At 35.2% G+C, this 24,181-nt stretch overlaps 1 protein-coding gene across 11 annotated transcripts in view; it reads right to left on the reverse strand.

Moving 5' to 3' along the window:
* Nucleotides 1-24,181, reverse strand: part of SS18 (SS18 subunit of BAF chromatin remodeling complex) — a 117,769-nt gene that overhangs the window by 33,559 nt on the left and 60,029 nt on the right. For 10 of the 11 annotated variants that reach the window (XM_063699133.1, XM_063699135.1, XM_055368353.1 and 7 more), the window contains 2 exons: nt 7,980-8,133; nt 3,203-3,424 (listed from right to left, as the gene is read on the reverse strand). In XM_063699133.1, coding sequence (XP_063555203.1) covers nt 3,203-3,424; nt 7,980-8,133 — 376 coding nt within the window. Of the gene's footprint in view, nt 1-3,202; nt 3,425-7,979; nt 8,134-18,944; nt 19,009-24,181 lie in introns of all 11 variants that reach the window. The other variant, XM_055368357.2, reaches the window with a different exon arrangement.

Here is a 24,181-nt window from a genome sequence, read left to right on the forward strand (position 1 = left end):
CTTCCTGCTTTTATAGAGCTTGTTGAATTCTAGTGAAGTTTATGCTCTATATGCAAATAAGTTTATGTAGGAAGATGGTGGTTTACTCTGAAAACTGGAGTTACTCTTTTTGTTTTTTTAGAGACGGTCTTGCTCTGTCACCCAAGCTGGAGTGCAGTGACACCAGCAAACTCACTACAGCCTCGAAGTCCTGTGCTCAAGTGAACCTCCTGCCTCCACCTCCAAGTAGCTGGGACTGCAAGCACAAGCTACCACGCCCAGCTAATTTTTACATCTCTTTTTGTAAAAAATGCAAGTCTCGCCATCTTGCCCAGGCTTGTCTTCAGCTCCTGGGGTCAAGTGATCCTCCCATTTCAGCCTCCCAAAGTGTTGAGGTTACAAGCAAGGGCACCAACGCCCAGCCAGGTCTTTCTCTTAAGGTTCAAAATGACAAAAAAAATAAACTTTATCTGGGTAACAGTGACAATAACACGTGAAAATATATGTTGGATTGACTATTATACTTAAGCAACATTTTGCCAGCAGTTTAAGAAACAAATTAACATAAAAATTGGGCCCAGCGCAGTGGCTTGCACCTGTAATCCCAACACTTTGGGAGGCTGAGGTGGATGGATGGCTTGAGGTCAGGAGTTCAAGACCAACCTGGCCAACATGTCTCTACTAAAATACAAAACTTAGCTGGGCATGGTGGCAGGCACCTGTCATCCCAGCCCCTAGGAAGGCTGAGGCAGGAGAATTGCTTGAACCCAGGAGGCGGAAGCAGCAGTGAGCCGAGACTGCACTTCTGCACTCCAGCCTGGGCGACAAAAAGTGAGACTCCATCTCAAAAAAAAAAAAAATTTGTGCTAAAGTGCTCACCTGGAAGCAATAGACCCTCTAAGAGAACACAGAGAAAAACATTTTGCAATACTAGCTTAGTTGCTGAATTAAAACAAATAAAAATAAATAATAATAAACAGGAAAACTTTTAATGTAAAATATGCAGCTTATTTTTATAAAAACTAAGAAAATGTTTTATAATGAAATGAATATTAAAACTTCATTAATAAAACTCTTCAATCATCCTCTAGCATCTAGTAAAAAAATTCATTAATAAAACTCACCATGAACTTCTTTATTAAAAGGTAACATATAATTAAAATGCTTTTATAAGAAACTCATATGATTAAAAAACTAGGCTGCCAGAACACTGTATAACTTTCTTTTTTGGTAACTGTAATTTTGTGTTCTTTTGATTCTGAAATATCAAAATTTAAATGAAGTTTTTTATTTGTCCTGAAGAGATTTTTAAAACAATAAAGATTTCTGGTGAAACCCCGTCTCTACTAAAAATACAAAAAAAAAAATTAGCCAGGCGTAGTGGTGGGCGCCTGTACTCCCAGCTGCTTGGGAGGCTGAGGCAGGAGAATGGTGTGAACCCGGGAGGCGGAGCTTGCAGTGAGCAGAGATTGTGCCACTGCACTCCAGCCTGGGCAACAGAGCCAGATGCCATCTCAAAAAAAATAAAAAATAAATAAACAAATAAAAATTTCCTCAATGATTTTAACCATATTTTCTTTTTTGAAAATTGCCTTTAATCTCTTCAGATCTCTACCTGGTCATTTCTGTACAGCCTATTTTCTATGAAGAAGTTCATAAACTGACCAGGTGCAGTGGCTCATGCCTGTAATCCCAGGACTTTGGGAGGCCAAGGCAGGTGATCACTTAAGCCCAGGCGTTCAAGACCAGCCTGGGCAACATACCAAGATGTTGTTTCTATTCTTTTAACAAAATACAAAAAATAAAAATAAAAAAGAAGAAATTTATAACTATGAGAACAAGGCAAAAAGTGATATAACTACTGTACTATAGTAAAAGGAAGACCTACGCATACTTACAAAATACGACATTTTTAAAAATAAAAGTTGGTCCCTAAGAACAAAAAATTTCTAAAAACACCTCAATACTTTTCTCCAAAAAGTCAATATGCACATTGCTATATGCATTATTTTTTCTTCGAATCTTATTATGTCATATCAAACCATGCTGCAGCAACATCCATTTTTTGTGCACACCATACCTTTTCTTAACTATAGGTTTCTAAGAAGTGTGCCATCATTAATGGAGTTGCTGTCAGAATCATCAATTTTCCTGTTCTCTCTCCTGGTAACCAAACTGTATAGAGAAACACATGAACTCCCTTCTGATCTAGCACTGACTGGATCTTGCTGTTGTTTGGACTTTTAATTGACCTAATAAAAACAAAAAAAATAATTCTACCGTAAGCATTAAGTAACTTTGGGGGAAAAAAATGTAGCAAGTGCCAGTTTTGTGAAGCTACAATGATTGGCAATTTTTTCTATTATCTCCTTTTGCTTTCAGTATATCTCATGAAAATCATTAAAAATCTGTATTATTTTAAAATTATATTACTTCATCATAAGGAATTATCAACAGATTAACACTAACTTCTTTTATCTGGGTACATTTTAGTGCTCTGTTTTTTTTATAAATCAAAATCTAGAAAATTGTAGTCCAAATACATTTAATTCTATCTTACAGTCTTAACTTCATTACATTTTGTAACTGAAATAGCATTAACCTGGAAATATGCCAAATGTTTTAACAGACAATTAGCAGAACAGAGCGCCACTTACTGGCTTTTAGTTATTATTCACAGAATACTTAAAAGAGAAACATGGTACAATTTCATTCTGAGATTGGTAATAAACTTTAATGGACTTACACCACTCTAAGACGAGTACAGCAGCATCTCCACTGAACATTCTAATGGCAAATTATTTTAGAATTACCTTTTAATGCTGAAACACAGCATCAGAAAACATCCATATAAATCAAGGGGAATTCATATAAATTAATACATCCTTAATAAGTAAAATGAAGGAGCAGGTGTTTATTTTCTCAACTTTCTAGCTAAACCAAATGTTTGGTTCTTCATTGACTGGCTTTAAAAAACAATTCTCAACAATACAGAACCTCAAACAAACTGTCCAAAAGACATAAAAATAAATAAGCTTAAAAAGCTACATTGAGCAGAGAGATTTAAACTAGCTTCAAACTCAACATCTCCTTTTTATGGGCATGACTGTCACTCACTTTAAACTTTTATTTTTATGAACCAGCTAAGAACCTGACAACAATCATTTTACTTTTCAAAGGCTAACAGAGCACTCTAGTCAAGAAGGACATGAAGCTTAGTTACCTTGGTTTGGCTGCATGTTCATATTTGGTCTGGGACCATAGTTTCCCATTGGTTGTCCCTGACTCATTGTCATCTGATTCTGTACTGGCATGCTCTGTGATGACGGCACAGAATGGTTGTAACCTCCCATGGATCCATGGCTACTTGAAGGCATATTCATGGAACTGTTTGTCATATTGAGTTGATTGGGTCCAGGTCCCTGCATAGGCATATGGTTAGGCCCTTTGAAGAAAAATGATCAGAAGCAAAATATGAAAGTTAAACAGACGGTCCATACAAAAGTACCTGGAAATAATTTTTTTTGGATTATTATAGTAATACCAAACAATAATTAATTGATAGCAAAGTAAATGGTTTATAGGAAAAGACAGCAAATACTGTGAAGTAGTTATTCCCATTTTGGATTAAGAAATTGATGCTTTTGAAGTCAGGAGCACTCTGAAAAAGAAGGGAGGACTAGCTTCTTTATAAGAGAGCAAAACATATCATAAGGTTGGAGTAATTAACTATGAACATAAATGAATAGACTAACAGATCGATTGAACAGAACAGAGTCTAAAAGTAGACCCAAATACATAGCTGAGTAAATAATCACAGTAATATTAAGTATTAGTGAGCAATAGAAAACTAATTCAGTAAATGGTATTGTGACAACTGGGGAGCCATCTGGAAAAAACAAGTTGGATCACTATCTCATTTGTTCCACTAACTAATTCTAGATGAATAGAAAACTTAAACATTTAAAAAGAAGAAACCATAAAAGAATTTCAAAAAGGAGAATTTTAAAAATAATAATGGAAGGACCTTCTTAAGTATGCCAGAAAACCCTGAGCCATAAAACATTGATAAATTAGACTATACAAAATTTAAAAATTTGCACGACATAAAAAACTCAAAATTAAATAATAAAAAGGTAAATAAGAAAATATCATTTATAAGATAGATCACAGACCCAGACCAAATTAATTACTTAACATATGAAGTAAGTAAAAGACCACCACCAGTAAAAGAATGGGCAAAGGACATAATGAGGGAATGACTAGTTCACACAAAAACTACAAAAAGGTTCATCAACATTAAAAGATTGATTGCTTCACTTAAAATAGGAAGGCAAATTAAAACTATGAGACCGAACTTTCACCTCTCAGATTCTCAAAAATCAAAAGTTCGATCTAACTATATTGTGAAGAAAGAAGCACTTTCATCCATTGTTGAAGGAACAGAAATCTTACTTATATTTCATGGGGAATCAACCTTGTGGAATCAACGGTGGGATCAAGCTTGAGGAAATTTGTGATGACAAACAACAATTCAAATAAAGTAGTTGTCCCTCAATATCTGTGGGAGATTGGTTCCAGAACCACCCACAGATTTCAAAATCCGTAAATGCTCGTGTCCCTGACATAATATGACACAGTATTTCCACATAACCTATGTACATCCTCTCATATACTTTAAATCATCTCTACATTACTATTTTTACACAAAGCAATTTGGCACTAACTGTCAAATTTTAAAATATGTATACCTTTAACCCAGCAATTTCAGTTCCAGGAATTTATGCTAGAGATATACAAATTTTTGTGTGCATGTGTATTGACACACAGAACACATGTATATGTGTATATATATTTTTACAGGCAAATTCATGACAGTATAATTCATAATAACAAAAGACTAGAAGCCTATGTTTCCATCCTAAATGTTCGAATAAATAAACTTGTAAAAAAGAACATGATAGAGACCAAAAAGAATAAGGCATCTATTTACATATGGAATAAAATAATGGTCTCCAAGATATATCTTTGAGAAAGAAAAGATACATAATAGTATTTAATGAGTGCTATCATTTGTACTTTAAAAAAAAAAAAGAATAAAAATAAAGGAAATATACATGCATTATTTTATATAGAGAAAATCTCTCTCTTTTTTTTTTTTTTGAGACGGAGTCTCATTCTTGTTGCCCAGGCTGGAGTGCAATGGTGCAATCTTGGTTTACTGCAACCTCCACTTCCCGGGTTCAAGCGATTCTCCTGTCTCAGCTTCCCAAGTAGCTGGGATTACAAGTGTGTGCCACCACGCCAGCTAATTTTGTATTTTTAGTAGAGATGAGGTTTAACCTCGCTGGTCAGGCTGGTCTTGAACTCCTGACCTCAACTGATCCACCCACCTCAGCCTCCCAAAGTGCTGGGATTACAGGCTTGAGCCACCATGCCCGGCGAGAGAATATCTCTTGAAGGACAACTAGAAACCAATGCCTCTCTAGAACTGTCTGGAGAGGTGGCGGCTAGGCATCCTTTGGTATCCTTTGATTTTGGTCCCACAGGCATGTATTACCTAGTTTTTAAAAAATCGATTAATTTTTTAGGCTGGACTTGGTGGCTCATGCCTGCAATCCCAGCACTTTGGGAGGCCGAAGCGGGTGGATCACCTGATGTCAGGAATTTGAGACCAGCCTGGCCAACATGGTGAAACCCCATCTCTATTAAAAATACGAAAATTAGCCAGGTGTGGTGTTGTGCGTCTGTAATCCCAGCTACTCGGGAGGATGAGGCAGGAGAATCGCTTGAACCCTGGAGGCAGAGGTTGCAGTGAGCCGAGACTGTGCCACTGCACCCCAACCTAGGCGACAAGAGCAAAACTCTGTCTCAAAAAGAAAAAAATAATAATTTTTAAAAAAGGGAACCTGAGACTGAGTAGTGATTTGACCCAGATCAATGAGAACATAAGTAGCTCTAAAACTGAGTCTACATAATGAAATATACATTAAAAACCAAACTGAAATAGGAAACAAGAGCCAAGATGCAAATTTGTGTGCATAAAAAGGTTGGCTAAATGCTATAAGGAACAAATAAAGAAAGTATAAGTTACTGGCCTTCCAATTTCTCCTACGCTTAACTGTAACTCCGTAACTATTGTTAGGAGAAATTCTTTCTGGTTTTTTTGTTTTTTTTTTTTTTTTTGATGGAGTCTCACTCTGTCGCCAGGCTGGGGTGCACTGGCGTGATTTCGGCTCACTGCAACCTCCGCCTCCTGGGTTCAAGTGATTCTCCTGCCTCAGCCTCCTGAGTAGCTGGGATTACAGACGTGCAATACCACGTCCAGCTAATTTTTTGTATTTTTAGTAGAGACGGGATTTCATCGTGTTGGCCAGGATGGTCTCGATCTCTTGACCTCGTGATCCACCCGCCTTGGCCTCCCAAAGTGCTGGGATTACAGGCGTGAGCCACCATGCCTGGCCTGGAGAAATTCTTAACTATTGTTTCGGAAGCTCTACAGTATTCTGAACAACCCAGGTCATAAGTGGTTGATAATAACTAGCTTATAAAAGAATATACTTCAGAAGGCCTTACACAAAACCAAAATGTCATGTTAACCATAACTGTACTGCTGCTCAAATGCTTCTTTGGCCTTAGGCTTCAATGTTACATAGAGAATTTAAGTCAAAATCCTAATTCAAAGTACCATCATAAAAAGTCACAAAACTCCTAACTAGCTAACCTGCACTATCACTACCTTCCCAGTTCTAAAAACAGTGTGTCCTGGTGAACTAAATGTGGACTTGGCAAGCTTTCTCTTGACTACAATATGACTACAAACTGAAAAGCAGTGATGTCTTTATTCCTACCTCCATACTGGATGTGTGCCATATATGTTGCAAGCCTTAGCAAGAAATAGGAGACAGCCACTGAAACACCACTGCCCTCCTATATGATCAGTCACACCTCAATCTTCTATAAGCCAGGCTACCTTACCTCTTTTGCTCTGTGCTCTCTTTTGTTTCCTTACTGCACCCATCATCCTTGGACACCAATGCTATCAATCAACACAATCGGATACAGAAAACAGTATCCTAAAGATGCTAATTACTAATTTTAATAATTGTTCTGTTATTTTATTTCCAATACTGCTAGTTGTATAATGTCTTCTTTATCAATGAAAATAACTTTTGTCTTAGAAAGTAAAAATATTCTGATACCTAATGTAGATAATATTCTACCAAAAATTACGGCCATGGGTTGATGCTACTGTTACAAAAACAAAATAGTGTAAAGATACTTTTCTGATTAAAATTTCAAACCAGCCAAAGGTTAACTAAATCAGCATCCAATGTCTTAAAACATATCAACCTAGTGACCCTACACTTAAAATTGACAAATAGAAAAGAGAATGGTTCAGTGTATAAATAACGTAAGGAAGTTTACATTATTTTTCAGCCTTTAATTTTTGCTTTAAAATCAATTCCAATATTTATGTTATGCTATAAACCTATGTATTAAAAAAATTTAGATTCAGCTTCAATATCAATAAGGAAATACTAAATACACCAGCACTTCAGAGACTGTTTTGTTTCTTTCCCCATGTGTTTTTCCCAGTGATACTGTTTCTGAGATCAATCAATATTTAAGTAAATAAAAACTCAGGGAAATGTTATAATATCTTTTTTAAACAGACTTTAATTCTTAAGCCATGGTGCAACGGCTTTTTTTCCAAAAAGCTTCTAAAGCCAACTGTATTGCAGTTTCAGACAGACTAAATTTAGCCAGTTCTGTTCATCAGAGGAATGGTGTGTGTCAGCTACATCAAAGCCCAAGGGCAGCCTGATAAACACTGAATACAGGTCACGTAGCTCTGTAGCTAACAAACTCTAAGAGAGCTTGTACTCGGGGGCATTCAAAGCAGTTTTGTCATCAACAATCTAGTATCCCTTGAGCCCCCATGTCGTTTCAGTTGCTAAGCAACTCTGGTGTTAATGTCTTAGAGGAGAAAAACTTACCAGGCATCTGGCCGTTCATCTGGTTCTGCATGTGCGGTGCAGGAGGACCCCCACCTACCATTCCATCTGAAGGCATGTTGTGAGAGCGTGGAGGTGGGGGAGGGCCGCTCTGATTCATCCCTCCAGGACCCATAGGCATATTCTGTGTGGGTGGCTGAAAGAAGACAGTTTAGTAAAACAAGAGAAACAGACTAATATATGAAAGATGCATAGGGTAAAAGAGTTGCTTATGTTACTAAATTTCAGTAAGAACAAAAACACAAATGCATTTCGAATTCTTCTAATGCATTTTCATCATGAACATAGTTAATAACCCCCAAAACTTTAAAGCATATTTACTTTATAAAATCTCAGTAGTGAAAATTAAAATGTTAACATTCTATACAAAAAATTCTCATTTATTTATATATTAAGCATTTCTAATGTGTCTATTATTATCTAAATTATGTGAAAAAAATTAAATGTCCTTTCATTATTGATGTATTGGATATACTTATTATTAATGATGGATTTTACCTAAAAATGTACAGTAACAAAAAATGATGAAAGGACTCTAAGTCCCAAAACGTGCCATATTTTACACTATTTCAGGGTGGAGGATAGTGACAGCAGAGGAATGTTTTAAAACATGAAGACAACAGTTCAACATTTTTGTGCTGACTACTGCTATAGATTGGAAACATTACTGATGGCCTCCAAGGGTACAGAGACAGCTGCCTCAAAAGGATGCCCTTGGCAAATTTCCTAATGCAATTTTGAAGAAAACCACTGACTAACCTTCAGAGTTCACAAAAGGGCAAAAGGAAAAACAGATATGAGGTGGTCTGCCACACCTGGGTCCCTTCTTAGGGATATTTTGGTGGAGAAAGCAAACGGTCAGTTTCGCTCCAATCCCCCATTTTTAATCTTGTAGGAGGAGAGGGAGGCATTATTCTTTAGGAATCTATTTCTGCCTTCTTTCTGTACTTTGATGTTCTAAATGTAATGTCCATTCCTGTATTATCAGTTGTTCTCTTCCTCCTACATTTAAAAATGGCCAGGTACTGTATACCTTTCCATTTTGTGAACACAATTCTCTTTGGCACACTTAATAGATACACATTGTTATTTGGCCATCACATTTAAATACTCAAACCTCCAAACAGTTAATAATCACTAACATTTACAGAAATAAACAAGTCTACTCTAATAGCACACATTTTAAAATCAGAATTTTAATTTCTTCACAACTAAATCCAGATGAATGCTCTTATTTTCTCTTAAATTCTCATATTATTTCTCCAACTTGTATTCTTTAAACACTTAAAAACCTTGTTCAGTTTTCACCAAAACAAACAAACAAACAAACAAAAAACACTAATTTGAGTCATATTATCTAACTTTTAATCATCCTTATTTATCATCCTTCAAACCTGGCTACTTTAACCCTCTTCTGTCTGAAAACAGAAATCCTCCTTCCTCTATTCTTGTCCAAATTTTCTGTTAAAAATTCATGTTCTCACTCTTAATAGTGAGGTCATTTTCTTGTAATTCAACTAATAAAACATCATTACTGTTACCACCATGCTAGAATAACTTGTATCAAACTAACCCTCAGCCAAATAAAACTCATAAAATCTAGACAAAAAGTAAAAACTGTTTGAAGCCACTAAAGAGTGACTTACACAAAGAGGAACAGAAGGGGCTACAACTCCTGAAAGAACGGAAGCATATAAGACCAGCTCCACAATTATCTTGGCTTTTTCCTTGAGTTTGCTGAGTAACAGGGAAATACAGCTCAAGCAGAAAGTGCAGTCCAATTGGACTAAGGAAAAAAAGAGTCAGAATTTTTGACTATCAAAGAGCTGGAAACTAAAGAATAAATTTCCAGAGAGAAAGGACCACAAGAGGGGAAACATTCAAGAAAACTAGTCAAAATAGCAGGTAGGAGGCTAAAGAGCTCAGCAGAGATTCCAGCTGCTGCTCACTGCTATGGAGACAAAGACTGGAGTGTAGGCCCCACCAAGTTAGAGGAGCCTTCATAAATAACTCCAACTCTCTGTTGAGACTACAGAAGGGCCAGTTACTCCTTAAGAGTAAGGTCGAAATTGAAATAGATCAGCCCTAAAAAGTATTACAACCAACCTTTAATAGATTCAAGGTAACCTCCTAGTACTTCACACACCAAAGGAAAACTTAATTCTCTTTGGAGCAAAGTAATACAAACTAGAGCTTCTATAATTGTTCAACCACAAGGTCTAACACTCTTAAAAATTGCAAGGCTTTCTAAAAAACAAAAATAAATGACCAACACCCATTCTGATAGCTGCAATAACATAAAAATTAAAAGTCCAGAAAAATAACAAGTGTTGTGAAGAATGTATAGAAACTGCAACTCTCATATATGCTGGTGGAAATGTAAAAGGGTACAGCCACTGTGGAAAAGAGTTTGACAGTTCCTCAAGAACTTAAACAGTTACCATATGATCTAGCAACTCCATTCCTGGTACATACTAAAAAGAATTGAAAACACACATTCACGCAAAATTTCTACACAAATGTTCACAGTGGCATTATTCATAATAGTTAAAAACTGGAAAAAACTCAAATGTTCACCTACTGATGAATGGATAAACAAAACGTGGCATATGAATACAATGAAATATTATTCAGCCACAAAGAAGAAATACTTATACATGCTACAACATGGATGAACCTTGAAAACATTATGCCAAGTGAAAGAAGATGGACACAAAAGGCCACATAAATTGTATGATTCTATTTATAAGAAATGTCCAGACTAGGCAAATTCAGAGAGACAGAAAGTAGATTTGCTGTTGCCAGGGGATGGGGAGAGGGGGAGAATTGAGATTGACTGCCAACAGTTTTCACTTTATTAGGGTAGTGAAAACATTCTGAAATTAGATAGTTATGATGCTTACATAATTGTGAATATACTAAAAACCACTGAATTCTGTACTTTAAAATGGTTAAAATAGTAAATCTTATATAAACTGTATCTCAATTAAAAAAAGAATGGATAACCAAGAGAAATAACAGAAAATTTAAAAAGACACCTAAGTCATTCAGATTTTGGAGTTCCAGGCCACATGTGGTGGCTCACGCCTGTAATCCTAGCACTTTGGGAGGCCAAGGCAGACAGATCACTCGAAGCCAGAAGCTCAAGACCTGCCTGGCCAACATGGTGAAACTCTGTCTCTACTAACAATACCAAAAAAAAAAAAAAAAAAAAAAATCAGCCAGGCGCAGTGGCACGTGCCTGTAGTCCCTGCTACTTGGGAGGTTGAGAAACAAGAATCGCTTGCACCTGGGAGGTGGAGGCTGCAGTGAGCTGAGATCGCATCACTGCACTCCAGCCTGGGAGACAGAGCAAAACTCTGTCTCAAAAAAAAAAAAAAAAAACAAAAAAAAAACAGATTATGGAGTTACTAAAGACTTAAAATAACTGTGATTGGTATGTTCAAGAAATAAATAAGGCCGGACACGGTGGCCCACGCCTGTAATCCCAGCACTTTGGGAGGCTGAGGCAGGTGGATCACGAGGTCAGGAGATCGAGACCATCCTGGCTAACACGGTGAAACCCTGTCTCTACTAAAAATACAAAAAATTAGCCAGACGTGGTGGCGTGCACCTGTAGTCCCAGCTACTCGAGAGGCTGAGACAGGAGAATTGCTAGAACTCAGGAGGCGAAGGCTGCAGTGAGCCGAGATCGTGCCACTGCACTCCAGCCTGGGCCACAGAGCGAGACTCCGTCTCAAAAAATAAATAAATAAATAAACAAACACAGGACGGACAGAGAATTTCAGCAAAGCCCTATATTTCTGTAAGAAAGTCAAATGACAATTCCAGAAAAGGAAAATATAATCACTGAAATTAAGAAATCATTAGTTTAGAAACAGCAAAACAGAGATTTAATGAAGTAATGAATTGAACCCAGATATATCAAAGTATTAAAGACTAAAGTCAGAAAAAATCTTAAAAGCAGTCAGTGAAAATAAGACATATCACCTGGAAGGGAACAGCAATAAAACTAACAACTAATTTTTCATCAGAAATAATAGAAAATGAAGATGACAAAATGACATCTGTAAAGTGCTAAGACAAAAAAAAAAAAGAAAATCAACCAACCAGCCCAGAAATCCACACTAAGAAAAAAATACCTTCTAACATGAAGATGAAATAAAAATAAGTTTAGATGAACAAAAGTTAAGAAAACACTTGTTATAAGAGAACAAAATATATCAAGCTAAAAAAAAATGGTCCCACATGGAAGCATAGAACTAGAGGAGTTAGTTAAGAGGAATGGAAAAGTATATGTGGATAAATATATATTAACATTTAAAATAACAGTAATAATGACTCTACTGCTTTAAACAAATGTAGAAAAATAAAGTATAGGACAAGACACACAAAAGCCTGGCTAGGCCGGGTGAGGTGGGTCATGCCTGTAATCCCAGCACTTTGGAAGGCCGAGGCGGGGGAATCCCTTGAGGCCAGGAGATCGAGACCAGCCTGGCCAACATGATGAAACCCAATCTGTACTAAAAATACAAAAATTAGCAGGCTTGGTGGCGGGCACCTGTAATCCCAGCTAACTCGAGAGGCTGAGGCAGGAGAGTTGCTTGAGCACAGGAAACAGAGGTTGCAGTGAGCTAAGATCATGCCACTACACTCCAGCCTGGGCAACAGAGCAAGACTCTGTCTAAAAAAAGAAAAAGACAGCGAGGTAAATGAAATTAAACCGTTATAAGGTTCTTGCATTTTTCAACAAGTGTTAAAAGTATAAATTTAGACTACAACCTGATAAACTAATATTTTAATATTTTAATGAAGAATATTTTAATCTCTAGGGCAACTACTTAAAAATACATGCACACATATTAAAGACGTATACTGTAAAATTATATGTAAAATCAAATAGAAAAAATTATGCTTGATTAAAGAAAGGAACAAATAGAAAAAAAAACCTGCCTTGTAAGACACAAATCCTACTATATCATGTTCTACATTAAATGTAAATGGACCCATCTTTCCAATTAAATAACAAATACATTAGATTGGATTTCAAAACACACAACTATATTCTGTGTACAACACAACTACTTTAAAGTCAAGGGAACAGATATATTAAAAGAAAAAAATGGAAAAAGATATCATGCAAATACTAATTAAAAGTATGATGATGTTGCTACGTTAATACTGAATAGCTGGCTTAAATTATTAGGGATAAACAGAGATGCTTTATTATGATAAAAGTTCAACAGGAATGTTTAACAATCATAAATGTGTATACATCTCACAACACTGCTTCAAAAATTTATAAAGTAAAAGTTGACAGAACTAAAAGGAAAAACAGAATAATCCAAAATAACAGTTGGAGATGTTAAGATACTTCTCTCAGTAATTTACGGAAGAAAAAAACCCTATGAATATAAAAAAATTTTGACATTACTAGTAACCAATTTGTTTGACCTAATTTGTATTTACAGAATCCAATAACTGTTCAATACCATTGTTCTCAAGTACTCAAGGAATGTTGACTGAACTGAATCACATACTGGGCCATAAAGCAAGTCAATAAATATCAAAAGATTGAAATCATATAAAATATATTTTCTGAGCACAGTGGAATTAAATTAGAAATCAGTAGGCCGGGCACAGTGGAATTAAATTAGAAATCAGTAGGCAGGGTTCGGTGGTTCATGCCTGTAATCCCAGCACTTTGGGAGGCCAAGGCGGGTGGATCACGAGGTCAGGAGATCGAGACCATCCTGGCTAACAAGGTGAAACCCTGCCTCTACTAAAAATACAAAAAATTAGCCGGGCGTGGTGGCGGGCGCCTGTAGTCCCAGCTACTCAGGAGGCTGAGGCAGGACAATGGTGTGAACCCGGGAGGTGGAGCTGGCAGTGAGCCGACCATGCCACTGCACTTCAGCCTGGGCGACAGAGCGAGACTCCATCTCCAAAAAGAAAATAATAATAATAATAATAAATCAGTAACAAAATTATTCATAAAAGAAGAAATCACAATGGAAATTTTAAAATATTTTTAATTGGTAATGAAAATGTAATACCAAAATTTGTGAGATGCAGTTTAAGCTATGCTTACAGGACCATTTATAGCTTTAAAATGCGTGTTTACAAGAAGGAAAGTTGAAAAATAACACTATCATCCTTTATTTTCAGTAGCTAAAGATGGCAAATCAAACCCAAAGTAGTACAAAGAAGGAAATAATGTAAACAAGAACAAAACTCAATGAAATAAAAAGCATTAAGAGAAAATTAAGCCAAAAGCTGGCTGTTTGAGAATATTAATAATTAATAAACCTTAGCAGAAATAATCAAGAAAAGACAGAAATTCCAATTTTAGAAAAATTAAAAGGGGGGGCATCAGTACATATGCTATAGACAGTAAAAGGAAAATAAGGGGATATTAATATAGGCAGTAAAAGGAAAATGAGATATTAAGAAAAACTTTATGATAATGTATTTAATAATTTAGGTAAAATAGACAACTTCTTTGAAAAACATAGCTTATAGAAACTGACACAGGAAATAGAAAACTGAAACAATCCTCTATTTATTAGAGAAACTGAATCCATCATTTAAAATCTTCCCTGAAGTAATCTCCTGACTCAGATAGCTTCAATAGAGAATTCTTCTAAACCATTAAGAATAAATAATACCTCACACCAATTTTTTGTTCCAGAAAACAAAAAGAAGGGGATCAGTTCCCAATTCTTTATGAAACTACCAAAACCTGACAAGGACATAAGGAAAATGACAGGTCAAAACATCTCTCACGAACACAGACACAAAAATGTTAAACAAAATTTTAGCAAATCAAATCCAGACTTATTAAAAAGATAACACATTATAACCAATGAAATTTATTACAGGAATGTAAGTTGATTTAACTTTTGAAAATTAATCAGTGTAATTCACCAAATCATCAAAGTAAAATCCATATAATCATCTCAACAGATAAAGAAAAAGAATTTAATGAAATTCAATACCTACTCACAATAAAATCTTTCAGAAACTAAGAATAAAAGGAGCATTCTTAAAACAAAAATTTTACAGCCAACGTCATCTTACTAATGAAATACTGGATTCTTTCCCCTTGAATTCAGGAATAAGACAAGAATATACATCACCATTTCTATTCAACAAAATAAATAAACCAACACAAATCAATGGTATAAAGACTAAAAGAAAATAGAAAACGAAGTAAAAAGAAATAATGATTTAAAAAGAAGACTTACAATTGTCATTATTTGCTGATGACATAATTAAGTGCATAGAAAACCCAAGAGAACCTATAATAAACCATCAGAATAAGTGAATATAATAACTAAGGTCAATATATAAAGATCAACTATATTTCTATATATTTCCAAAAAACAATTAGAAAGTGAAATTTAAAACCTGATGGCATAATAGCATCCAAAAAAACTCAAAACACGAGGAATAAATCTAACAAGAAATGTGCAATACCTCTACACTGAAATACTGTTGAGAGAAAGAGTTCACAAAATGGAAGGATATGCCATCTTTGTTGACTGGAAGATTTATTAATAATATTGTAGAGGATAATCAAATTCCCTGATGTTGACCTCAAGATTCCATGCAATCCCAATAAAAATTCCACAGACTTTTTGCAGACTCACAAGCCGATTCTAAACTTTGCATGAAAATGCAAAGGACCCAGAATGGCCAGGAAAATCTTGGGGAAGAACACTAGAATATACAAAGATTTATCACAAGCTACAATAAATAAGACATAATTAGTACGACGACAGACAAACAGACCAACAGAACAGAGAATTAAGAAACAACCCACATATACTGTCACAATGAAACAACTTACATTTAATCGTTAAAGAATGATCTTTCCAATAAATGGTGCTGGATCAACTAACTATCACATGGAGAAAAGAAGAAACTTGAGTCCTATCTCAGATTATATACAAATTTAATTTGCAATGGATCATGAATAAACTAACCTATACAAGAAAATATACATGTATCTTCATATCATCATGACTATGACACAGGAAAATACTTCTTTAACAGGATACAGAATTATCCCTTCAAAATACTGGTAAGTTGGACTTCATTTAAATTAGAAACTGTTCATCAGACACCACAGAGAATAAAAAGACAATTTTCAAACTGGGAGAAGATATCTGCAATATATATAGCCAACAAAAGACTTGTTTCAGAATATATAAAGAATGCCTACAAATCCATATATATATATATTTATATATTATATATGATCATTTTAAAATTTTAAGCCCTTTTTTTCAGTCTACATACACAGAACTTAATTTAAAAATGGGCAGAAAAGGGATATTTGGAAAACCTCTTGGGGATAAACATTGTTATCTTGATTATAGTGGTGATTACGTGGATTTGTCAAAACTAATCTATCTATATACTTAAAATGAATGAATTCTATTGCATGTGAATTACACCTCATGTCACTTTTTCCCTGAGCACCAGAATTATAAGGTCCCCACTGTCTGCTCCAACATTTTCAGATATTCTTCCTTCATAACACTTACTACGGCTGTAATTTCAAATGTGTTTGTGTAATGATTTAAGGTATGTCTTCCCCGTTACAGGTTTAAGTTCTGTAAGGACTGCGCCCATGATTATATTTGCTTATTACTTGAGCCCCCAATCATCTAGTAGCAAATAGAAGTACTCGACAAATATTTGTTGAATGAAAAACGATTGTGCAATATGAACACTTTGAGAATTAAATTAGGAGGCAGTATCATTCTGCCAACTTTCATGTTTTTTAATTATCAAAATTGCCTACTCCACCTTCACATCTCCATTTGAAGTCTATCAGACATGAAATCTCTGATATTTCCCTTCACCCTCAAGCCGCCTTATCCGTAGTTTCAGTGATGGTAATTCCATCTTTCCAGTTGCCCTTCTGAAAACCATGGAGTCATCCCTAATGTCAAAGGGACAGTCTTTCAGTTCCCTAGCATTTTTGCAAGTTACTTTCGCTGATTTTAATATAGTTCTGGAAATTTGTGCACACATGCGCACACACACACACACACACACACACACACACACACATTTCTGTTCTTCACAGTAAGATATATCCAATCTCTTTACCTATCTGGACTCAATTAGTCTTCTGAATTTTATATATACTGTCCAGCAAACAGTAAACATGATTTTTTTTCCTAAGATATTTGAAAAAGAAGGTAGGCAATGATGTTGGTAAAATGCTCCGTACAGTATCAATTCAGAAAGATGTGCCCCCATAGACAAATTCTCTATGAAATACAGGAATACTGCCTTTGTGGAACTTTCCATAATCCTTAACGGCAGAAGTAATCACATCTTCTGCTGTTTCAAATGTACTCTGAATCCAAAGTATTTCTAAAACAGCAGGTTATACTGTAAAATAACTATTGAGTTGTCTTTCAATTATAGAATTTTTTGGTATATAAAAAGTTTTGTTATACATTCTTAAAGGAATCAATTATTTTTCTTTACAGTTTTCTCTTTTGCTTTTTATTCTCAACACAGCCTTCCTCACCTCAATATCAGAAAGATACTGATGTCTTAATTTGTACTAAAACTCACAAAAATAAACACTTCAGAGACATTTCACCCACAGTCTTGCTTCCTGTTTTTAAATATCAAAATGTTTTAACTAGACACCTTTAATTGTGCAGCACCATGCTAGGTACCAGTGAAAGAAAAACACTTGGACACCAAGCTATGGCAGGTGAAAGAAAGGGGAGAACTCTGAGATGACCACCAGGCTTCTGACTAAGAGAACGAAGTGTTTTTAATACTACTTGCTTGAGACAGAAAATATGAAAATACTGGCTGTGAACTTTTTCCCCCTTTTTACAGCAGGGAACAACAGACGGGGAACTGAGGAGAAATGAGTTTTGTCCATATTGTTTTGAGAGGCCTGTGGAATGTCCAAATGGGTATGTCTATTGGAAGCTGGATTCATGGCTCACACTCATAAAAAAGATCTGTATTTGGCAACCATCAATGTTTAGATGGAACACCTGAAGTCAAGAATATAGGAATCCATGAGTATGGATAAAATCTCCCAGGAAGAGTGCATATAACGAGAAAATGTTCAAGAATGGAATAGCAACATTTAATGGGCATGGTAAAGATGACGAGCTGAGCAGCCAGAGAGAGAAAAAGATAACTATCATGGAAGCTAAAGAATAAGTTTCAAAGGAGAAAATAGTATTATCATGCTTACCAAAAAGACCAGTGGTCCCCAACCTTTTTGGCACCAGGGACTGATTTTGTAGAAGGCAATTTTTCCACTGATAGTGGCCAGATGGTGGGAGGGGCAGGCGAGGGATGATTTCGGGATAAAACTGTTCCACCTCAGATCATCAGGCATTAGATAATCATAAGGAGCATGCAACTTAGATCCCTTGCATGCACAGTTCACAATAGGGTTCACCTTCCTGAGAATCTAATGCTGCCACTGATCTGACAGAAGGCAGAGCTCAGGCAGTAATGCTCTCTCACCTGCTGCTAACCTCCTGCTTTGCGGCCCGGTTCCTAACAGGCCACAGACCCATATCAGTCCATGGCCTAGGGTTTGGGGACCCCTGAAATAAGACAACATTATCCTGTTTATCAAACACTTAAAACATTATTAAAATATGAAATTTTAAGAAAAGTTATTTCTATAACTTTAAATGAGAATATAGATGCTTTCTTTTTTTTACTGTAATTAAAAAACAAGGTACAGAACAGGGTACATGGCAAGTTCTACTTGTGTAGAAAACAGCAAGGTATATATTTATATTGGCTTTTATTGCATAAAAAGCAGGTGGAAGACAGAAGTGACAGTAGGTTTTTGTATGGCTTTTTGTAGTCCTTGGTGTTCTAACCATAGCAAAGTTACCTATGCTAAAAATTTAGTAAATGTTACAAATGTAATACAACCTGCTAATCTTCAAAATGTTCCACAGCTCTAAGCATGTGTTCCTTCACCTTACTTGAATCACACCTGTAAAAAGGAAACTCTGTAAGATCAAATGTTAGTCAGAGAAGTACCTTAACAGATGCTTTGCCAGGACAGTTGCTGAACCTGAAGACTAATATTATCATCTTTACTAAAGCGTGTGGAAGAAACAGCTAATCACATGCTACCCAAGGGCTCTGCTCAGAATGTCAAATATGATGTTACCAAAAAAAATGCAACTTAATTTCAAACAATATATAAAATGTAAGACTACATAGCCTCAATCAATTTTTATTAACAGGTCAGACTTTTATTCTTTGTACAGATATCTTTGTAAAGATACTTACAAAAATTTTAAGTATATATTTAAATAAATTTAAAATTCAAGAAGTATATCTGGCTAAACTGGGGATATTTCAAACGCAGTACTCATAATGAATTAAGTAAAAACAAGATAAGGAATTCCAATAAGCTTTCAGCCTTTTAAAATCAAGACATGCTTTTATGTACTCAACTTAGTGGATGGCATCACCATCAGTTGAGTCTCCAAACACTCTCTTCTACGCTTTATATCTACTCAGTAACTGAATCCTGTTAGTTCTACTTCAAATACTCCAGAATCTAATGCCCCTTTCCATTGATATCCTCCAATGTGTACCTATATCTTTATTATCATCACCATCGCCAATATTCACTGAGTACCTTTACATGCTGGACATCGTGAACTGTTTTACAGCATTCTAATAAAATATATAATAAGTATTATCTTTCTCATAAAAATGATTCATGTTAAACAGTATCAAATGAAGCTGACACCACAGGAACATGAATTTTTTTCAGAATATTTTTTCAGAATATTTTTCTGAAATTCTCAAAATGTCATTGGATACTCCATCTGAAAGGCAGAGAAATTTAAGGTTCTTTATACCTAACTGTACATTAGAATTACCTAAGAAGCTTTTGAAATACTGTGACAGGTCTGCCACAAAGACCTACCAAAGTAAAAAAAAAAAAAGAAAAAGAAAAAGAAAGAAATACTGTGACAGGGCCCTCAGCCCAGATCGATTAAGTTACTGGAAGTTTTTTAAAGTTTTCCACATAATTCTAATGTGTAGCCAAGGCTGAGAAACACTAGACTATATGATTATCTAGGTTCTTTCTAGCTTAAAAATGTTTGATTATACAGAAATATTTTCAGACTGTGAGCCTTAAAATGAACTACCACAATAGAAAGAACTATTTTCTCCCCAAGTTTTTCTCAAAGAAACATTAATGAATAAAAACTTTTCTTGAATGAAATTGTTCTCTCATAATTCTTTTCTAAACAAATGGTGCCTACCACTTTGTATATGCTAATACCAGCAGATGATAAAAAATAAATTAACAGTAACTAATATGAAATTAAAACGTAGAAATGCCATTTCCTCAAAGTATGTTTGAGAAGGAAAAATCTGCATACACAAAAAAATAGTCACACTTTCTACTGGTAAAATTGTTCCTGGGGGGGGGGAGGGGATGAGGATTGAAAAATGACCTATTGGGTACAGTGTTCCTTACTGGGGGTAATGGGAACACTAAAAGCTCAGATTTCACCACCATACAAGAAATCCACGTAACAAAACTGCACTTGTACCCACACACCTATAAAAATAAATTAAAAATGGTTCCTTATTATGAAAATAATTATGTCAATAGTTTGTTGTTTCAGAAAGTAAACACCAACTGAGAACCAATATTTAAATGATGCCTGCAAGGTATACCAAGATAGGGCCCTATCTATCTACACTAAATGGAGCCAGAGTAGTGCACATTTTGAATTGTCAGCTTTTTATAAATTTTATGTCTATTTCTATGCCATCTTGGCTGTCAGGTAACACTGCATGTATATATGTCTGCTTATAGAACAACTTCTCCCATTTTTGCTATTTGCTGTCTCCTGGCTTAAAATTAAGACAACAAGTCTGTTAAAAAATGTGTAAGGTGAAGAGTAAGTTCCATTATAAAGTTATAATGCTTTGGCATTAAGAAAAAAGACACAAGGCTGAAACTAAGAAGTAAAATGCCTAAGTGTTAGTGCACTGGCATTAGAAGTTATTTTTCTCCCTTTATTCTCAGTGTTTAGATTCTTGACTTTTAGATTCTAGCTAGTGCTCGATCTTGGCCAGTTCCAAACACACGAAATAGAACTATAAATAAATAATTCTTCTCTTGAGATGACATGGGAAAAAACTGAAAGTTAAACTTATATATAATTATGAACACATTTCTAATTCCCACCCCATTCAACTGAAATGAAGTGAAAAACACCATTCTAGAAAACTTAAGTAAAATCATCCTAAAACATAATAGTTCTTTTTCAGACTCAAGTATCTCAAACTATAGTTAGTAACATCCTCTCAGCAAAGAGCAGAAAATATCTTTAAAATCCCAGAGCAGATCTAAAAAAGAACTTATAGAAATTCTAGAAATAGAAAAATATATATTAGGAACTCAAGGGATAGGTATAACAGATTAGGCCCAGTGAAAAATGAATTGGAAAACTGGTCAGAAAAAAATATACTTAGAATGATAAATGGTTGGAAAAGTCTGAAGGGACTAAGAAACATAAAGATACAGTTACAAAGTCTAGTCTAAGTTTAACTGGAGTCTTATGGAAGAATTATTTGCTTGAAGAGATAATGACCGAAAACTCCCAAAACTGATGAAAGACATGAACCTACAGATGTCAGAAATCCCAACAGGCACCAAGCAGGATAATTAAAAAGAAATCTTCCAATATCTAACTACAGTGTGAGAAAAAAAAAATTTAAGAAAACAGAAATCCACACCTAAACATACTAAAACCGCTAAAAATCCTAGACAAAGCAAAACTCTTAAATGCAGTCAAATAAGCAGATTATGTTCAAAATATCAACAATTACATTGATATCTGAATTTTCAATAGATACAAGACAGAAAACAACGCAAGGATAAATGTAATGTGCTAAGTAAACAACAACTAACCTAGTATCTGTCCTTGGAAAATATCTTCTAAGAATCATGGTGAGCCAGGTGTGGTGGCTCATGCCTACAATCCCAGAACTTTGGGAGGCCAAGGCAGGAGAATCACTCGAGGCCAGGAGTTTAAGACTAGCCCGGGCAATATAAGATCCCATTTCCCCAAAAAATACAAAAATCAGCCAGGCATGATGGTGTATGCCTGTGGTCCTAGCTTCTCAGGAGGCTATGGCAGGAAGATTTCTTGAGCCCAAAAGTTCGAAGCTGCAGTGAGCTATGATCATGCCACTACGCTCTGGCCTGGGTGACAGAGTGAAACGCTGTCTCCAGAGGAAAAAAAAAAGAATGATGGTGAAATAAAGGCATTTTCAGACCCAGACCAAAACAAAACAAAAATACTGAAGGTATGTCTCACCAGCAAAGCAGTGCTAAAGGAAATACTAAGAAATGTTCTTTAGGAGGTGAAAAAAAAAGTGATCTAAGCTAGAAGGTCATAAATGAAAGGAGGAACAGAAAGCATCAGAAATGGTAAGTAACTATGTGGATGATCTAATGAATACTGACTTCAAAAAAAAGACAGTAATAACAACCACTTGTGGAAACATATAGAGACTTAAAATACATTACAACAACAACGAAAAGGTCATTGAGGGAAGGAACAGAAATGAAGTATTTTATGGTCCTTTGATTGGGATGTATATTATAATCTATACAGTAACCACTAAAAGAATAGTAAATATGTAAGATTTCCCAACTAGAAAGAAAAAAAAGGAATAATAAAAAACAAATTAATTATTGGCCGGGCACAGTGGCTCACACCTGTAATCCCAGCACTTTGATTGCTAGACTGAGTTAAAAAAAAAAAAAAAAATCTACATCCTACTCATAATATCGTATCTCTAACACAAGAAAACAGAAAGGAGGATAATACCATGCAAACACTAAAGAAAGCTTATTTAGCTATGCTAATATCAGATAAAGTAGACTTTAAAAGCATTACTAAAGATAAGAAGGGATAATTCACAATGATGTTGCAGGCGGCACGCAGCACTTTGGGAGGCCAAGGCAGACGGATCATGAGGTCAGGAGATCGAGACCATCCTGGCTGACAAGGTGAAACCCCTTCTCTGTTAAAAATACAAAAAATTAGCCAGGCGTAGTGGCAGGCGCCTGTAGTCCCAGCTACTAGGGAGGCTGAAGTAGAAGAATGGTGTGAACCCAAGAGGAGGAGCTTGCAGTGAGCCGAGATCACACCACTGCACTCCAGCCTGGGCAACAGAGCGAGACTCCGTCTCAAAAAAAAAAAAAAAAAAAAAAACTTAAAAGAGCTAAAACGAAAATCAGTCAATCCACAATTTGACTTGTACATTTTAAACATACATCTCTCAGTAATCGATAGAACAAACAAACAAAACATTGGAAAGACTAAAAAAACAACAATCATTAAGGCTACAGAGGATTCAAACAAGATTAACACACTTGACCTAACCTAATAGACATATATAGAACTCTGCTCTCAGTGGCTAAACAATACATACTCTTTTTAAATACACATGAAACATCTGTAAAAACTGACCATATGCTGGACCTTGAAACAAATCTCAAGGAATTCCAAAGAACTCAAATCATAAAATGTTATTTAACCACAATGCAATAAAGCCAGAAATCAAGAAAATAAAATATCCATGTTTGGAAATTTAAAAATGTATTTTTATCAACCAATGCATTAAAAAATAATTATGAAAATTAGAAAATATTTGGAATTAAATAAATATGAATATACTACATATCAGAACTATGATTAGAGGAAAACTTATGTCCATTTTAAATGCATCCTTAGAAAGCTGAAAATTGATGAAAGAGGCATTCATCTAAAACTCAGAAGAACAGAAAAAAATATACCAAAAGAAAGTAAAAGGGAGAAAATCATAAAGATTAGAAATTAATCATAAACAAAAACATACATGAGGTGCCCAAGGGCAAAACTATTTCCATAAGATGATGTTTGCCTTTTATGCTAAGTGCACATTTATAATGATGGTACAAAAGCAATAGTGGATATAATTGCTGGAACCTCATTATGAATCAAGGCAATGACATGAAACTATTATTAGTCAATGTATTACTGGCTGCCACACACTTGCAGTTGAAGAAAGAAAAAGATAGTTTCAGTTAAAAATGTGCTTGATGAAGCAATAAAAATTATTTAGTAAATTCTCCA

Source organism: Gorilla gorilla, chromosome 17, assembly GCF_029281585.2.
Source record: "Gorilla gorilla gorilla isolate KB3781 chromosome 17, NHGRI_mGorGor1-v2.1_pri, whole genome shotgun sequence".
Taxonomy (NCBI): domain Eukaryota; kingdom Metazoa; phylum Chordata; class Mammalia; order Primates; family Hominidae; genus Gorilla; species Gorilla gorilla.